The 15,083-nt window shown below is 37.4% G+C and overlaps 1 protein-coding gene across 4 annotated transcripts; it reads left to right on the forward strand.

Moving 5' to 3' along the window:
* Positions 1-378: 378 nt before the first annotated feature.
* On the forward strand, positions 379-13,495 carry LOC113494229 (far upstream element-binding protein 3). 4 transcript variants are annotated; one of them, XM_026872472.1, is made up of 17 exons: positions 541-774; positions 2,206-2,321; positions 3,335-3,486; positions 4,001-4,139; positions 4,575-4,704; positions 5,853-5,897; positions 6,606-6,737; positions 7,204-7,380; positions 7,606-7,736; positions 7,818-7,893; positions 8,132-8,291; positions 8,628-8,788; positions 8,948-9,118; positions 9,478-9,631; positions 11,053-11,091; positions 11,521-11,633; positions 12,343-13,495. In XM_026872472.1, exons 1-16 carry the CDS (start codon positions 691-693, stop codon positions 11,628-11,630), a joined length of 1,977 nt encoding a protein of 658 aa, XP_026728273.1. In that variant the 5' UTR covers positions 541-690; the 3' UTR covers positions 11,631-11,633; positions 12,343-13,495. The 4 variants fall into 4 exon arrangements, with proteins under 4 accessions (XP_026728274.1, XP_026728273.1, XP_026728272.1 ...); XM_026872473.1 differs by lacking the exons at positions 541-774; positions 5,853-5,897 and adding an exon at positions 379-530 and having other exon boundaries at positions 11,053-11,219; positions 11,436-11,633; XM_026872471.1 differs by lacking the exon at positions 5,853-5,897 and having other exon boundaries at positions 11,053-11,219; positions 11,436-11,633.
* The last annotated feature ends 1,588 nt before the right edge of the window (positions 13,496-15,083 follow it).

Genomic DNA, 15,083 nt, shown 5'->3' on the forward strand with positions numbered 1-15,083 from the left:
TGAAATTATAATGAAATGTAGCGTTTGATTAATTAGAAAACAATTATCTTATTAGTCTGAAAATCAATATTTCTGTAAAATGCAAAATATTTGAATTAAAAATTATTTCAGGCATTATATCAAATTCCGTAAATTTTGTAATAAATGAATGCACAAAAATGCAACAGCATTACTGCAAACTTCGAAAAGAGTTTTTATAATATTAAGGGTTTAATTGCTTTTCTTTAAATCAAAATATGGTTATATTATAGTTTCCAATATATAAGTAAATAATAATAAAAACTATTTTAACTGATTAGAATAAATCCTTGCTGGCACGTCATGTTTTATGCGACAGGAGGAACCAAACGTTATTATATGCATAACCAAAGACAACAATTTTGACTATTCTAATTCTTAATATGTTTTCAGTATTATAAATTTCAAAATAGTACAACCGTTGTTATGAGATAGGCATGACGCTTCAGTTATATTTGGGAACTCATTAGACCATTCAAGTTTGTAGATAAATACAAAACGAAATCTATTTGGTAAGCGACATTTAAAACATCTCTCATTTTGTCTATGGTCCGCGTCTTTCTCGCAACGAACTTGCGTTGCGAGAGAAACCTTTCATAAAGTTTTTGGGTCATTTTGATCCTTTTTAATGGCTGCGGTATTGCGCGGTTGAATGTGAAATTGGGTTCAAATATGAGTGATTATTCTTCTATGGCTACGCTTCAAAACAATAGCCAAACGGCGGGATTTGCGGCTGCTGTACAACGTGCTAGATTGGTAAGCACATCTTCTCTTCACAAAATTCGCGTCTATTGACATTTGCGTGTTAATTTCCGTTAAAAATTGTGTTTATACCTTCATCATGGAAATTATCATTCATTTTATAATAACCCACCTTTTTTCGTTCATTTTATTGATGTTCTGTTGAAGGATCGTAGGTAAGATGCTTTTACCTAACCTACTTATTGATTCTAATTTTTCGCGTTGCTGAATTATTGTTGGTTGCAAAATACAATGCGGCTTTGTGTTATTAGTATTCTTGTCTTAGTAATTGATATTTTGAGTGTGCTTACACGCAGACTGGTAGTGTCGCAAACTGCGTCGTGCCACATAATGGACGCGAACTCGCGAATTATTATGCATCAGTCGCCAAACTGAAAGTTTCAAGATCAATGTAAAATACAATAATCAAGCTCTCACGTCATCACAGTAATCTGCATACTAAATGTTATGGTAATGGCAAACAGATTTGATCAATATTTTAATCAGCAACAAAGACCAATGTAATCAAAACTACTTTGTTTTATTTTGTCGACTTGTAGCTAAGGATAACCATAAACACACTTGAGTAACTAACATACGACATGTATTTTAGATATTTACAATGTTTCTGTAACTTAAACATGCCAAGTATTAACTGCAATTATTTCAAATTAGTTATGTATGAGATATTAAGGTAACTTGATGGGGTATAGCATAGTTGCATTTCCTTGGCAAATAGTTCCATTTTGGCATCCACTGGAGGTAAATGAGGCTTGCGGTATCAAAACCTTATATTTCGCGCCATTTTTCAGCCCACCATTATTGAAGTTCAAGTTCAAGAACATAATGAAATCACTATCATATGGTATTTCTGAATCTAAACAATGTTAGAAGCCAACCAAATATAATTCAAACTTCAGTTTTGAATTGAAATGACATCCATAAATTTGTCTTGGACAGATGATTATGTTTATAAATTACAAATATCACAAAAGTTGTTTTCAATTGTAAATTTTCTGCAATGCGAAACAAATTCTATTTTGTCAGCATTTTGTATACGTAGGTAGTTGTTACTTTTAATTTATGGACTGAATCTCATTATATATACCTACATTTTATGGTTTTTAAGTTTTCTTGATTTTTCACTCTCATTACTAAATATTATTAGTGGCTATAAAAAAGTAGTTTTCTTACCAACATTATAACATAAAACATGCAGTGTGAAACAAAACCAGGCTGATAATGGTGACTTCTAAATATAACTTTCACAATTATTCCCAACAGCTGTTACAATAAATGATATTTAAAAAAAAATGAGAACAGCCATTAGATGGGTCATGAAGTAGAAGGTCACTCATAGCCTGTCTAGCTTTCCCAGTATATCTATCCTGCATTAATTTAAATCATGAGTAAACATATCACTACACACACAAACCTTCTGAACAGGTTGCTGCTAAGCTAGAAGGAGGTGGAAGCAAGAGGCCTTTGGAGGAGGGACCCGAACCGAATGCAAAGAAGTTAGCGTCCGTCGAAGTCGCGTATCAACAACAACAACAAATGAGGCAAGTATTTGTTGATTCACATAGGACTTGTTTACTTTGAATATAGAATGGAGAAACATAATTATAATTGATAAAACAAAATAAAATATAGCACAAATAAATGCTATCTGATCTTGGAAACAAAAATGCAGTGATTTTTGTCGACCCTGTATTTGTTTTACTAGCTAGACTAATACTCTTAAATTATGGAAGAAAATACAAGGTTGTCCAAGAAAGTTAAAGTATAATAAAAAAAAAACCCAAGATTTTTGTTCTAAAGAATTCCTCCGTGAGACAGGCTCCACCTAGTGTGGAGTTCATTAGTTAATTTGTTTCATTTGGTAACAATAGTAATTATCACTTAAGGACTAGCCTAATACTAAACGAAATGCTGATGATTTACTAGGCGATCATTAATAATACATTTTCCAAATCTTTTTTTAAGTTAATGCCATTAATGTCTACATGTATGAAAACGGTTGTTGCGAGGTCGGCGCGTCGCACGACAGCTGCATCCTTCCCGCGCACGCAATTCTGAATGCTTATGTATAATTCATGCTGGAAAGTTTATTGTTAAGACATTTTTTATTAACGTTTTCTCGTACTTACTTTTTATTTTACTAGTATTGCCTTTGTTAAAAATACCTAATGTGTCTCAAAAGGTTTAATAGAGTATGGTTAAAATGACATCTTTAATGCGAAATTACTGCGTGTCTGCGTCGATCGATTTTATGACCTTTTTGTATCAGATATAATTTTGATATTGCAAATAGGACTAAACTTCAACAAATTGTTAAACTGCTTGAACAATATCGAATTAAATATTGGTAATCAAAAAATCCAAGGCCGAGTTATTGGATCTTAGAAGAAAAGCTTATATTCTTAAAATAATGCTTTCAGATGTATGTATATATTTTTAAAAGTATTATTTTAAAGTAACAGGATTGTCGGTACGGGTAGCATTAAAAATAATATACAAACTTACAATGGTTTTTCTACAGCTATGTAAATTTAACTTAATTATCCGCATACAGTGCACCATCCGCCGTAGCGGTCGTGAGCCGTGCCGCAGCGCCGCCGGCGAGCGCGGCGCCGCCCCCGCCGCCCAACGCGGGCGCCGGCAGCCTCATGCCCGACCAGACACTCAACGAGTACATCAGGGTGCCTGACAAGATGGTTGGACTTAGTAAGTGTCAACAAAATACATTTAAATTAGGCTAATAAGTAGCACTTTCCTCTGCTCGTGAGGAAGATTTGTTACCCCTGTAGTCACTGAAAGACTTCGATCGTGGCGATGAACCTCAGTAATGTAATTACGACCAAGAAGGAAGAAAAGGTTCTTCGAATACTTAGTGCAGCATGAGGCTTAACGGCAAATCAGCACCATTAGTCTTCTGCTTCTCCAAAAACATGGAAAAGTTAAAGATCTGTAAATGTTTTTCGGCTATAACGGTACACAATAAACTAGCGCCACGTAAATAAGAAACTCCTTATTGATTCCTACAAAATCCGTAAAAAATAAAAAAATACGGTGAATCGCGTGGCAACAAGTCTTGGCGCGCTTCATATTACAGTTACGCTGACGAAATGAAGAACAGCAAAGATAAACCCTATTCAATTTCCACAGCAGCAAGTAAACTTATCTGCAATATTCAAGATAATGTAAAACACAATGAACTTACACGTTCCATCGTTCACAGTTATCGGACGCGGAGGTGAGCAGATAACGCGCTTGCAGGCCGAGTCTGGGTGTAAGATACAGATGGCGCCCGACTCTGGTGGCCAGCCCGACAGGCTGTGCACGCTCACGGGATCCAGGGAGGCGATACTTAGGGCTAAGTACGTGGGAGTTTTTGTAAACATACATTTTCCTTCGAATAGATATTGTTTAGAAGTAGTCGTGATTGTACAAAAAAAATATACACCTCGGTTATTTAGTAAAATTGTATGCAATAATCTTTTGAGTTCTCTCAAATTTTTGCTTGTATGATGTTACTTATGATTTATAAATATGAATCACTTTATTTTGACGCAGACTAATCATTTTTTTTATTAATGATGACTTGCGTATACTTATAACTCATTTCCTCTGACAATTTATTGATATGTATGCCGAAACAATCTTCCAAGTTTGGAGAATCAATGCTGTCACATCGAATTTCATGAACATATCATCTAGCATTGAACATATTATAACTAAACAAGCAGAGAGAGAGCATCACTCACCCTTCATTGCTGCACCAATGTACCATATAAAATATCGATATCTCTTAGGGAACTGGTGAACCAAATCGTGAACCACCGCGGTCGTGAGAACGCGCCGCAACACGGCGAGGGAGCGGGCGCGGGCGGCGGGCCCGGCATGCCGCCGCCGCCGCCGCGGGGGGCGCAGGGCTCCATGGCGGTATGTACTAACTACATTATAGCTTATCTAACAGTTATATGTTGGGCGTGTCTGCTCTGTCGGTGAGGGGTTGGGAAGCTACATTCAGGTACTCTACACAGCTACATTACCATTAGCAACACTAGCTATGTAGAACCAGTAAATCGGAACAATCCCTATTCTCGCATTTCCTTACGTACCGCTTGTTACGATTCCACAAAATAGGTGCACTGACTTATCTGCAAGTTGATGTGCAAACAAGTTATTTTTTTTTTTGAAGAATGGGAAGATTTGGTTGATGCTTCTGGATTGGATTTAATAGACATAATGCATGCGGTAGTGATTGCGGTCATTGGGGACAGGAGCCTTTAAAAAGTAGCCATGATTATATGAATACGGATATTGCGTTCCTTAAACGTTTGTCAGAAAGTTTTGCAAAAACAACAACCCTTTAGTGTAACTGCCACTACGGGACCTATCTTATCTTTCTGTTAACAAGATATTTTCTGTTCAATGTACATAAATAGCAATAAGGAAGTCTTGTTTCCGATCTAGCTTTTCGTTTTACAGTTACAGTACCAATGGCTTCTTTGTTTCATCTATTAGCACATTCACTAGCAAACCCAAACAATGTGACATGCTGAACCAACTTTTCTATTCAAAGTGTTGATTAATAACATATGCCTTCCAGTTTGCTTGCTAATAACTAGCCCATAACCAATTTGGTGACGGATTTGGTTGCTTCTGTATATACATTTCTTGCTTTTACTGTACTTCTACAGTTTGCATTTATGCTGAGTATGACTCAAGACGGCAAAAACTTTATCTAGATATTCGGGTTTTTTTGAAAATGTTCTCTGAATCGTTTTACCATTCATTGGATACTCTATAGTTTTTCGACTGTTCACGTCACAACTTCGCAGCCAATCTGAAGGCGATACAGGTCTTTTTCAGTGTGTTCTTTTAACAAGCAAATACTTCGAGAGCTGTGGATTCAAACGAACGAAGAATCAGGGCTTGTAGACATGTTACATTAGTCCTATAACGTAGGTGTTATCACTCAAATGTATTGGGCTATTAATTTGTTTTCTTGACTGGTAATGACCATGTGACCCGACCCGGTAGGATTCGATCTCTTGTAGGATTTATTCCAACTTGTGCATCCACAGGGCAACCTACCGATCGGACGCGCAGATTGGGTGCAAAATTGTGACGTGAGTAGACACTTTATAAGCTTTCCGTAATAAATAAGCAGAAGACAATATAGCAAAATTAGTAAAATGTATCACACAGTCGTACGATAGTTCGTAGTTCACGCTTCTTGTAAAGTGTCTCACCGGAGTTTTCACAAATGACACTCAGTTAAAGTCGCTCTTAAATGACGTGCCGTCTCTGTCACTCCAAAGCGTATGTTGAGAAAGACATTTGAGACCGTCACTCAGTTATGTGTCGCTTGTGAATACAACTGTTACTCTCATTAGAGTGTCAATTGATTACTGTTCTTTATACATAGATTGATGTGATTAGATTGTATGTAGAGAACACTGTGTTAGCGTAATTTGTGAAGTGATATGTTGTACAAACATAGGGTTATAAATAATGTAGTTAAGTTATTGTAAAATAGTAGGAATTGTTGTGAATGTAGAATATTAGGTCTGTTAGCAATGGTTTGGGTGTTGCTTTTCATGCATGGAAACCACTGTATATATTTTATTAAATGTTTTAATGGTATATTGACTTACATTGTATCAATATAAATATAAAAATGCAATTACCTGATATAGACCACATTACTCTAATTAAAGTGTAAAAGTGTTCAATTTACTAATGTTCTATTTTGTTTGCATCAAATATATTTGTTGGTATTCGTAACCAAGACAACAACGGGTCAATTAATTTGTGGATTATTTTAAAAATTAAAGCAGGAAGAAATAATGCTGCCGGGACCCAAGGTGGGCCTGATCATTGGCAAGAACGGCAAAACTATCAAACAACTTCAGGAGCAATCCGGAGCTAAGATGGTCGTCATACAGGATGGTCCTAACACAGAATATGTAAGTACAAAAACGGTTTGAATGAATTAAAGGGACTTAGGTATAATGTTCTAAAATAGTCTGAATTTTTTGTATGTACGTAATATCGGAAATTGTGGTGCTTCAGAGTACATTTTTAGCTTTCCACCAGAGATATTTTATCATTTAATAATGTTTTTTTTTTCGGTAATTCTCTTAATATTAAAAAAGTGAGAAAATTCCAGAAAGCAGATAATCTAATCTTACTGTAAAGATACTTAATGTACATTGTACATCGACAAATGAAAAGCCAACACACTGTCTTAGAATTTAGCTGAAGTTTTAAAACTGCATGACAGGGTTAAAAAATAAGACAATAGGTTCAAGTTTTTTCATAAACACATTTTAGCTTCAGCTGTATTGAACTAGTAAAATTGTAGGGGATAAACTAATGCCAATGTAAATTTGTATGGTATACAACTCCTAATACTAAACATTGTGTATGTAGGAGAAGCCTCTGCGTATATCTGGTGACCCGGCGAAGGTGGAGCACGCGAAGCAGCTTGTGTACGAGCTGCTCGCCGACAAGGACATGCAGCAGGGCGGGGGCCCGCGCCCGCCGCCATACGACGACAACTACGCCGGCCACGACCAGGGCAACGGGCTCGCTACCAACTCCACAGAGGTAATGAAACATCATCATAAACAATATTTATTGAGGTATTCAATTAATACATCGAAATTGAATACACCTTAGTAGTTTTACGCCTTAGGTATTACTAAGACCGGCATTAACACAGCAGTCTTCGTCACATTTTAATTAAAGTGACGAGAATAGCATTGGTTTTCGTTACATTACAATATCGATATACGAATTAAGTAAAATTAATGTTTTTTTGTTGTTGTATAGGTACTAGTACCCAAAGTCGCAGTCGGTATCGTTATTGGTCGCGGCGGAGACATGATCAAAAAGATCCAAGCTGAAACTGGATGCAGAGTGCAGTTCCACCAGGAGAGAGATGACGGACCCAACGACAAGAGGTAACATCACTTTGACAAGGCTTCAAAACTAGTTTATTTGTATTTATGTAGTTCAAAACTGAATGAACATTTTTGATACAGATGTTATCTGCAAGGCAAGCCACACCAGGTTGATCAAGCCAGGCAAATGATTGAGGATCTCATCTCAAGTGTTAATGTAAGTTATCTTATTTTTTCATTTTGCTTACTGCAATTAATGGAATAATTTGGTAGTAAAACTGCTTATGATCATGATGAGTGTGGTCTGTAAAAAATAATCGGCCATAGCTTTATTTAACTCTTATCATTGAAGAGGTTTCCTTGTGAGGACCTCTTAGATGAGTGGTCAGATATGAAGTAGGCATAATTTACATTTGTTATGTACACGATAAGCTTGAGTACATGTGTGTGTGTAGCGGCGCGAGCAGGAGGTCCGCGCGGGGCGGGGACGCGGCGGCGCGGCCGCGCGCAACGGCGAGCGCGGCGCCGGGGACTACGCGGCCTGGCAGGACGCGCAGGAGATACGGGTCACCTTCACCGTGTCCAACGTCAAGTGCGGACTCATCATCGGCAGGGGTACGCACGCACGAGCACTCACACTAAACACACTTAATTCCTGACAGTATTGCCAAATACACGGTTTGCTTGCTCAGTTAGGCAGTAATGGTAAAAATGAGAGGTATATTGTTACTCGTATGGCTAACCAGGCTTTTATGAAATGAATGGTGTCTCTGCGACAGCAGTTTAAAAAATAATATTTAAATGTTGCGTAAAACAGTTTATTGTTTGAAATTATATCATGTTCAAAATACCTTTACAACAAAGAATAAAAAAAAACTAAAAATGAGAAGAAAAATACTCGCCCATAAACTTTACGCTACCACTATACTAAAAAGTATATATAAAATCCAGGTGGTGAAGTAATTAAACAAATAAACGCGGAGTCTGGCGCGCACTGCGAGCTGGACCGGCGCGCGCAGGGCAGCGACCGCAACAACCGCACCTTCTACATCCGCGGACATCCCGAGGCTGTCGACCACTGCAAGCGGATCATCATGGAAAAAGTTGGCATGGTGAGCACTAACACTACAACAGTCTTACTCAATATTGGTTCGGATGTTTCCAACATAATGTCCTGGGTTGTATAGTAGTACTTTCACATCAGCAGAAGCTTAATATTACTTCTTCAACACATCATATTTAAAGCTATTTCTTTTCATGGTCCTCCTCAGCCAGTGAACTTCATCCAAGAGGGTTCAAATGGTGGCAACGGTGGCAATGGCAACGGAAACGGTAATGGCGGCAACGGTGGCGAGTACTACGGCGGCGGCGGCGGCGGAGGCCCGCCCGCCTGGGGGTACAACCCGCACTGGCACCAGCCCGCGCAGCAACAGGCGCCGCAGGTGTGTACCTACTACGGAACGCAAACATAATTTGGACATGAAAAATTGCTCAATGTAGCAAAAATGCTGTAGACTTAGTTACTTATGAGGCTGTTTGAGATGGTTCTGTTTCATTTTACTTGTTGATTTAAGTATATTCCCTCTGAATTGGTCACAAAAATCATGCGAGATTGTTTTCTATTTCTCGTGTTTTAGTGGTAAAATTTCTTCTTTGTGTATTATTTACAAAAGTGGCTGGTAGCACATTAATTTGAATCTAATAATGAAATTAGCTTTCATTTGCACGTCTTTCGTTTATAAAGTTCAAATTAACTTTACTGCAACCACTTATCTGACCTTATTTCCTGTCGACGATACAGCAACAAGTCCAAATCAACCCAGCGACAGGCCAGCCTGACTACTCGCAGCAATGGATTGACTACTACCGCTCGCTGGGGCTGATGCGAGAGGCCGAAGCTATTGAACAGCAGGCCAAGCAGCAACAGCAGCAACAACAACAACAACCGCAGCCAGGTAAAGACCATTGTTTTATCTAGATCTTAATTATTACTGCTAGACGTTGGCGAGTATTAATCTCCTGTGCCAAACAAAAATTTAAGTAGGCCATCAATTTCGATTGTGCGAACAAACTCTGAATGGAAGTTGAAAAATTATGTGCTGGGTTTTTTCGATTTCAGTTAAGTATACAGATGGCAACTTAGATGTTTTGTCTGTTTAACATCTGCTTCAGCACCTTTTCAAACACTCCATTCGGTTAAGTTTTATACGTTTAAAGTCGGGCTTATTATTTTTATTTCGGTCATCAACACGCAATTTAAACGATCTGTGTTAACGTTATAATTAAACAAAAATCGAATTACACAGAATTCAAAATCTTAGATTGACACGCAAAAATAATTGGTTCGTGCGGAAATTATTATTCTAACACCAAACTTTCATAATAATATCTAACATCTACAAGATAAGTGTTTTTTTTTTTCTAAATTAACCACAAAAGACATTAAAATTAAACTTCTAATTATGTTAGTGCTTATTTAAAACAAAATTTATAATTTTATTTTGTGTGTGACTTTGAAATATTGGTGATGTGTCTCAGTGAGTTAAAAATTTTGGTCATCAGGCGATGAATACTCAAGCCAGTTCAGCGGCTCGCAACAATATCCCTCTCACCAGCAGTATATGGAATAAGGACAAAACATCAATCAAAACTATTTCAAACTTGTATTAGAACGTAAACAGTGAAGATTTTGTATGTAATTTCTAGTTATGATACCAAATCTATGCTTTAATTTATAAAAAGGTACAAAACGTAAGCGATAGGATTAGTTTTTTAAATTCATCAAAAACTATGGTTGTCATGTAAAACTATGTCTCCTATGAATCTAATTAATTAGTCGCTAGTTATGTAAGTACAATGATTTTTAATTTTTTATGTTAGTCAAATTTGGTAGCATGGCATTTAACTATTTAATTAAATTCGAGATTTTATCATCTCTTTCCATTGTAAGGTTTATGCTAAGGAATTTATTTATAAAGGCTATAATGCATGTCCATCTCTACTATGAAATATAATTTTAATTGATCAACTTTTACAAAGTTTAATACAATGCTAAGTGAAGTATTTAATTTGTTTTATTTCCTTTGAGTCTACTTTTCTAGGTACGTGAGTATAAGACCTTATTCATTTCCATTCCTATTATAATTCCTATGAAACACTTAATTTTATGAACAGGTTGGTACAGTTGATATTCGGACAATAAAATGGACAAAATTTTTAGCCTCAATGAATTAGTATTTAGGATCATCTGATCCCGATATTTTTTACGCAATGAGTTCATTTTTATAGAAACAGTTCTTCAGTTTTCTTTCATCGCTTGTTAGTTGAGGACAATATAAATAATTATCAATTCTAAGTGACGGGTATGTACCACTAGGCGGCGGCGGCGGAAACGGCGGCGGCACTCCCCCGGCGTCGGGCGCCACGCCCGCGCCGCCCGCCGGCGGCTCCCAGCCCGACTACAGCGCGCAGTGGGCCGAGTACTACCGCAGCATCGGCAAGCTCAAGGAGGCCGAGGCCATTGAGCAGCAGATCAAAATGAAGGTCAGTCACAAGCACCACTGTCAATTAATGCAACAACATAAATTAATGCAACAACATAGAAAAAATAACCTCCAGTCCCAGATTTTTATAACATAAATTACCTGTTTTAACATTATAATGATCTAATTTTATTTAGGTTTATTTAAATTATGAACACAGTGAACATTAGTCAAATTACTTTAGTAAGTGAGTTATGTAACATGCGCCTCTGTGCAGTCGAGCGGCGCTATCGGCGGCGGCGGCGGCGGCGGCAGCTCGACGCCGGGCGGGGGCGCGGCGGGCGCGGGCGCGGCGGGCGGCGCGGGCGCGGGCGGCCAGTACGCGCAGTACGGCGTGTACGCGCCCGCCGTGTACCCCGCCTACCAGCCCTACCCCGCCTACCCGCAGCCCAACGCCGAGCACCACCAGTAGGCTGTGAGTATCGCGCACCCACACACAACCATACTGTACTACGTTTTCAACAAACACTTACTACAAAAATATCACACAATATTTATGAAACTTGTCTTCCGTTTATACATTATCTAAAACCTAAGCTTAACTAGTTCGCAATGATAAACACTTATGTACCATTTTATTTTACTTGTTATGTACTTATTTTATGTAGCTTCTGCTTCACATTTTATTTGATGCTCACCATTGTTATAGACGTTTGGAATAAGAAACTATCAACAGATATAGATAGTCACTTGTCCAGCTGTCTTGATGATTGTAATGTGTATGATGATGTGGTTGTATTTTATTTCAATGCCGGGGGCTATTCAGCATGTAGATATATTTTGTGTACTTTATCAAGGGTGATTGGTTTATATTTTACATTGCAAATTAATCTTTATTTTACAGGCATTTTGCGTTATATATTATAAACATATATTGACGAAATGCATGTGTTAATTTATAATATATTCTCTTTCAGTTTGCATGTCATAAATTCATAATGTAAACTATTATTATGCTATTATTGAGGTGTCTAGTAGTTATCTGTGAGATGTTTGAACACCGACTATTGTGTGTGTAGTGTTGCAGATGTAGGCCAGTTCCGGGGTTGCCTGCTCGTGAGCGCAAAATCCACAATTTGTTTCGTAGCAAGTGTTGCCATGTTCGTTTGTTTGTGTGATTGCAGAACGCCGACGGAGGGCCAGGAGAGGAGCCGCCGCCTGACACCCTCGTTTTAGTTCTAAACAAATTAAACCTTTATCCGGAAACGTAGGCGAGGGACGCATCGAGCTATTACTGCTCCAATTTGCTGATGAAGTTTAGTTGTAGGCGCACGCGGGTTTAGATCTGAGTCGACCTCTCAAAATGATATTCAAACAATATGCGTCCGTCTCTTATGACTAGTAAACGCATCACATCCACACTTGCAACGTTACAATTTATATGATCTGATTATTTTAAAGTTCAGTAATGTTATTTATGAATGTAAATAAATACAATTAAGTTTTTAAATAGACAAACTAGCAGCGATTTTGAAGTCAACTCATATCTGAATTCACGTTATCGTGAATAGACAGTACATAGCCCCGTATCAACTATTTATTTCTTGTGGGTAACTAACACTAATATTGTCAACAAAACGTATAGGATAAGATTATTTTTTACGAAAAACTATGAATTATTACCTTACGGCCGTGTGGTTTATTGTTTTGCTATTTTATATCATGTCCTATCTATACTTACTGTAATATTCTGATTGTTTCTGTGCCAATATTAAACATTTGACATGCCAGTTTGTCCAGGTATAAGTTAGAAAGCCACACTGCCTTAAAAGATGTAACAGAATGATCCGACCTACCACGGAGCTTAGAGAGAATGAACGAAAGCGGCCAGCGCACCGCGAGGAGTCGAGGTAATGCACTGTGCTGAGTGACTAGTGACACGCATACTGTCTCATACATACATGTGTACTATACTCGTGAATTTGGAGCTCCTTATTCTAAAATCACTAATAAATCATGAAAGCAGAACTCCCAATTCACGTATTTTGAACGATATTTAGCATAAGTTAGGTTATTACGTTTGGCGCCACATCTCTCTTAACAGCTCTTAGGTTGTAAATGCTGATATCAGTGATGTACGGTTATGAAGCCAAGGATTAAATAGGTGTTAGTCTATATGAGAAATAAATGCGATGAAGGTAATGTAATACTATCTACATTCCTTTCGACACTGTTCAATAATGGTTCGGCGCGGAACACACGCGCGTCACGACACCGAGGGCGCGCGCCCCACAGACTTGTATTAATTTTTAAGCATATAAAGTGTATATTGATTCACTTGTGTGTTCATTTTATTTATAATCATGGTTTCTGTCCACAGTCCTGGAGGTAAGTGACCCTAACTCTTAACAATGAAAACGTGCTTTCAAACTGTTTGGTTATATATTTGGGGATTTTATGTATCGTTCGACGACTTAATTTGACTTACACGATAAGACGTTTAGTAGGAATGGGTCTAATTACCGAATATTGATAGATATTATCCCGGTAGGCATACATAATTTACGGGGTCAATTTCTTTCACACGTAGCTAAAATAATATTGTGACAGAGAAACTGACCTAACAAGATAATCTTCCCGAATCTATCTATGATTATGGATCTTGTGATTATTGAATTCAATCTTCGATGCATCGATGTTTAAAGATACGCTTTATAGTAAAGTAAATAGGTGTTCACACACATTAACTGTAAGTAAGAAGTCTAGTAAAACCTTAGTTTATAAGGATACAAATACATGTGATTGTTAATATTATTGTATTTTTCAACTATGTACTGAAAAGAAATAGCGTTTTCTTTAATAATTCCTATATTTTTGCAACAGATATTTTTTTGAAAGTCATGCATACTTTCTCAGTTTACTTATCTTACTTCTGGCCATATAAATGAAAATAATGGCGACAGCAAAGGAGGTTAAAACAATCACAATCAATCGTGGCACTGAACTAGATGCTATCTATAAACATCGATGATTAGGTGTACTTCGTGACGTTAACATTTTGTAGTTATTGACCTCACTGTTCACTGTTTTATGGTACTGGATTTATGATGTTTGCATATTTTAAATGTGCTTTTCACAGAATCGCATAAGCAGAGATTCCTAACTGATTCACACGCGCAATACGTCACCATCACAAGGCGGAAACATCTTAACATTTTATGAATGTTTGTGTTACATAATGTAACACTTCCATGTTTCTAGTATGCCCATATCATGTACTTGTATTTTTACATGACTGTGTTCTTGCTATATTGATTTTGATATTATCTTGTGTGTATGCATATTTGCATCTCATCTTGTGATTGTATCACTACCCTCATTGTTGTCGATCTGTTAAAGGTGGGAGACGTACTGCCACTGGTTAATATCATTGAAACTGACACAATAATGATACAAATAATGTTGGATTATGGCGGAACGAGCACGAACGCTGACGTTAAGGTGGTATTACTGAGATTATCTTGGTAAGTGTAGTTATAAATGAAAGGATCATTTAACTCTGATTTATTGACTGTCTGGTTACTCTCATACGTAGCTCTGGTCTGGACTTGTACGAAGTATTACCAACAAAACAAGCTACATCGTTGGCAAATGTTTCCATTTCATGAGATTGGCGCTGGTCGCATTCAAAATTCTCTTACGTACGTTGTGAGGGTAACCCCATGAAACCTGATTTTTGAGTATTTGTTAGTGTTTTTAAAACCCAATTATATGACGCAATTTAAAACTGTTTACTACACCACAAGTGATTATAAACATCAATAGTAAAATGATTTGTTTAGGGTGTCAAAAATATTTACTTCAGTTCTGTGCAAACACGATTTTCAAATTTGAACTTGCTGTACTAGTTGATAGCAGGCTGGTA

Source organism: Trichoplusia ni, chromosome 5, assembly GCF_003590095.1.
Source record: "Trichoplusia ni isolate ovarian cell line Hi5 chromosome 5, tn1, whole genome shotgun sequence".
Lineage (NCBI taxonomy): Eukaryota > Metazoa > Arthropoda > Insecta > Lepidoptera > Noctuidae > Trichoplusia > Trichoplusia ni.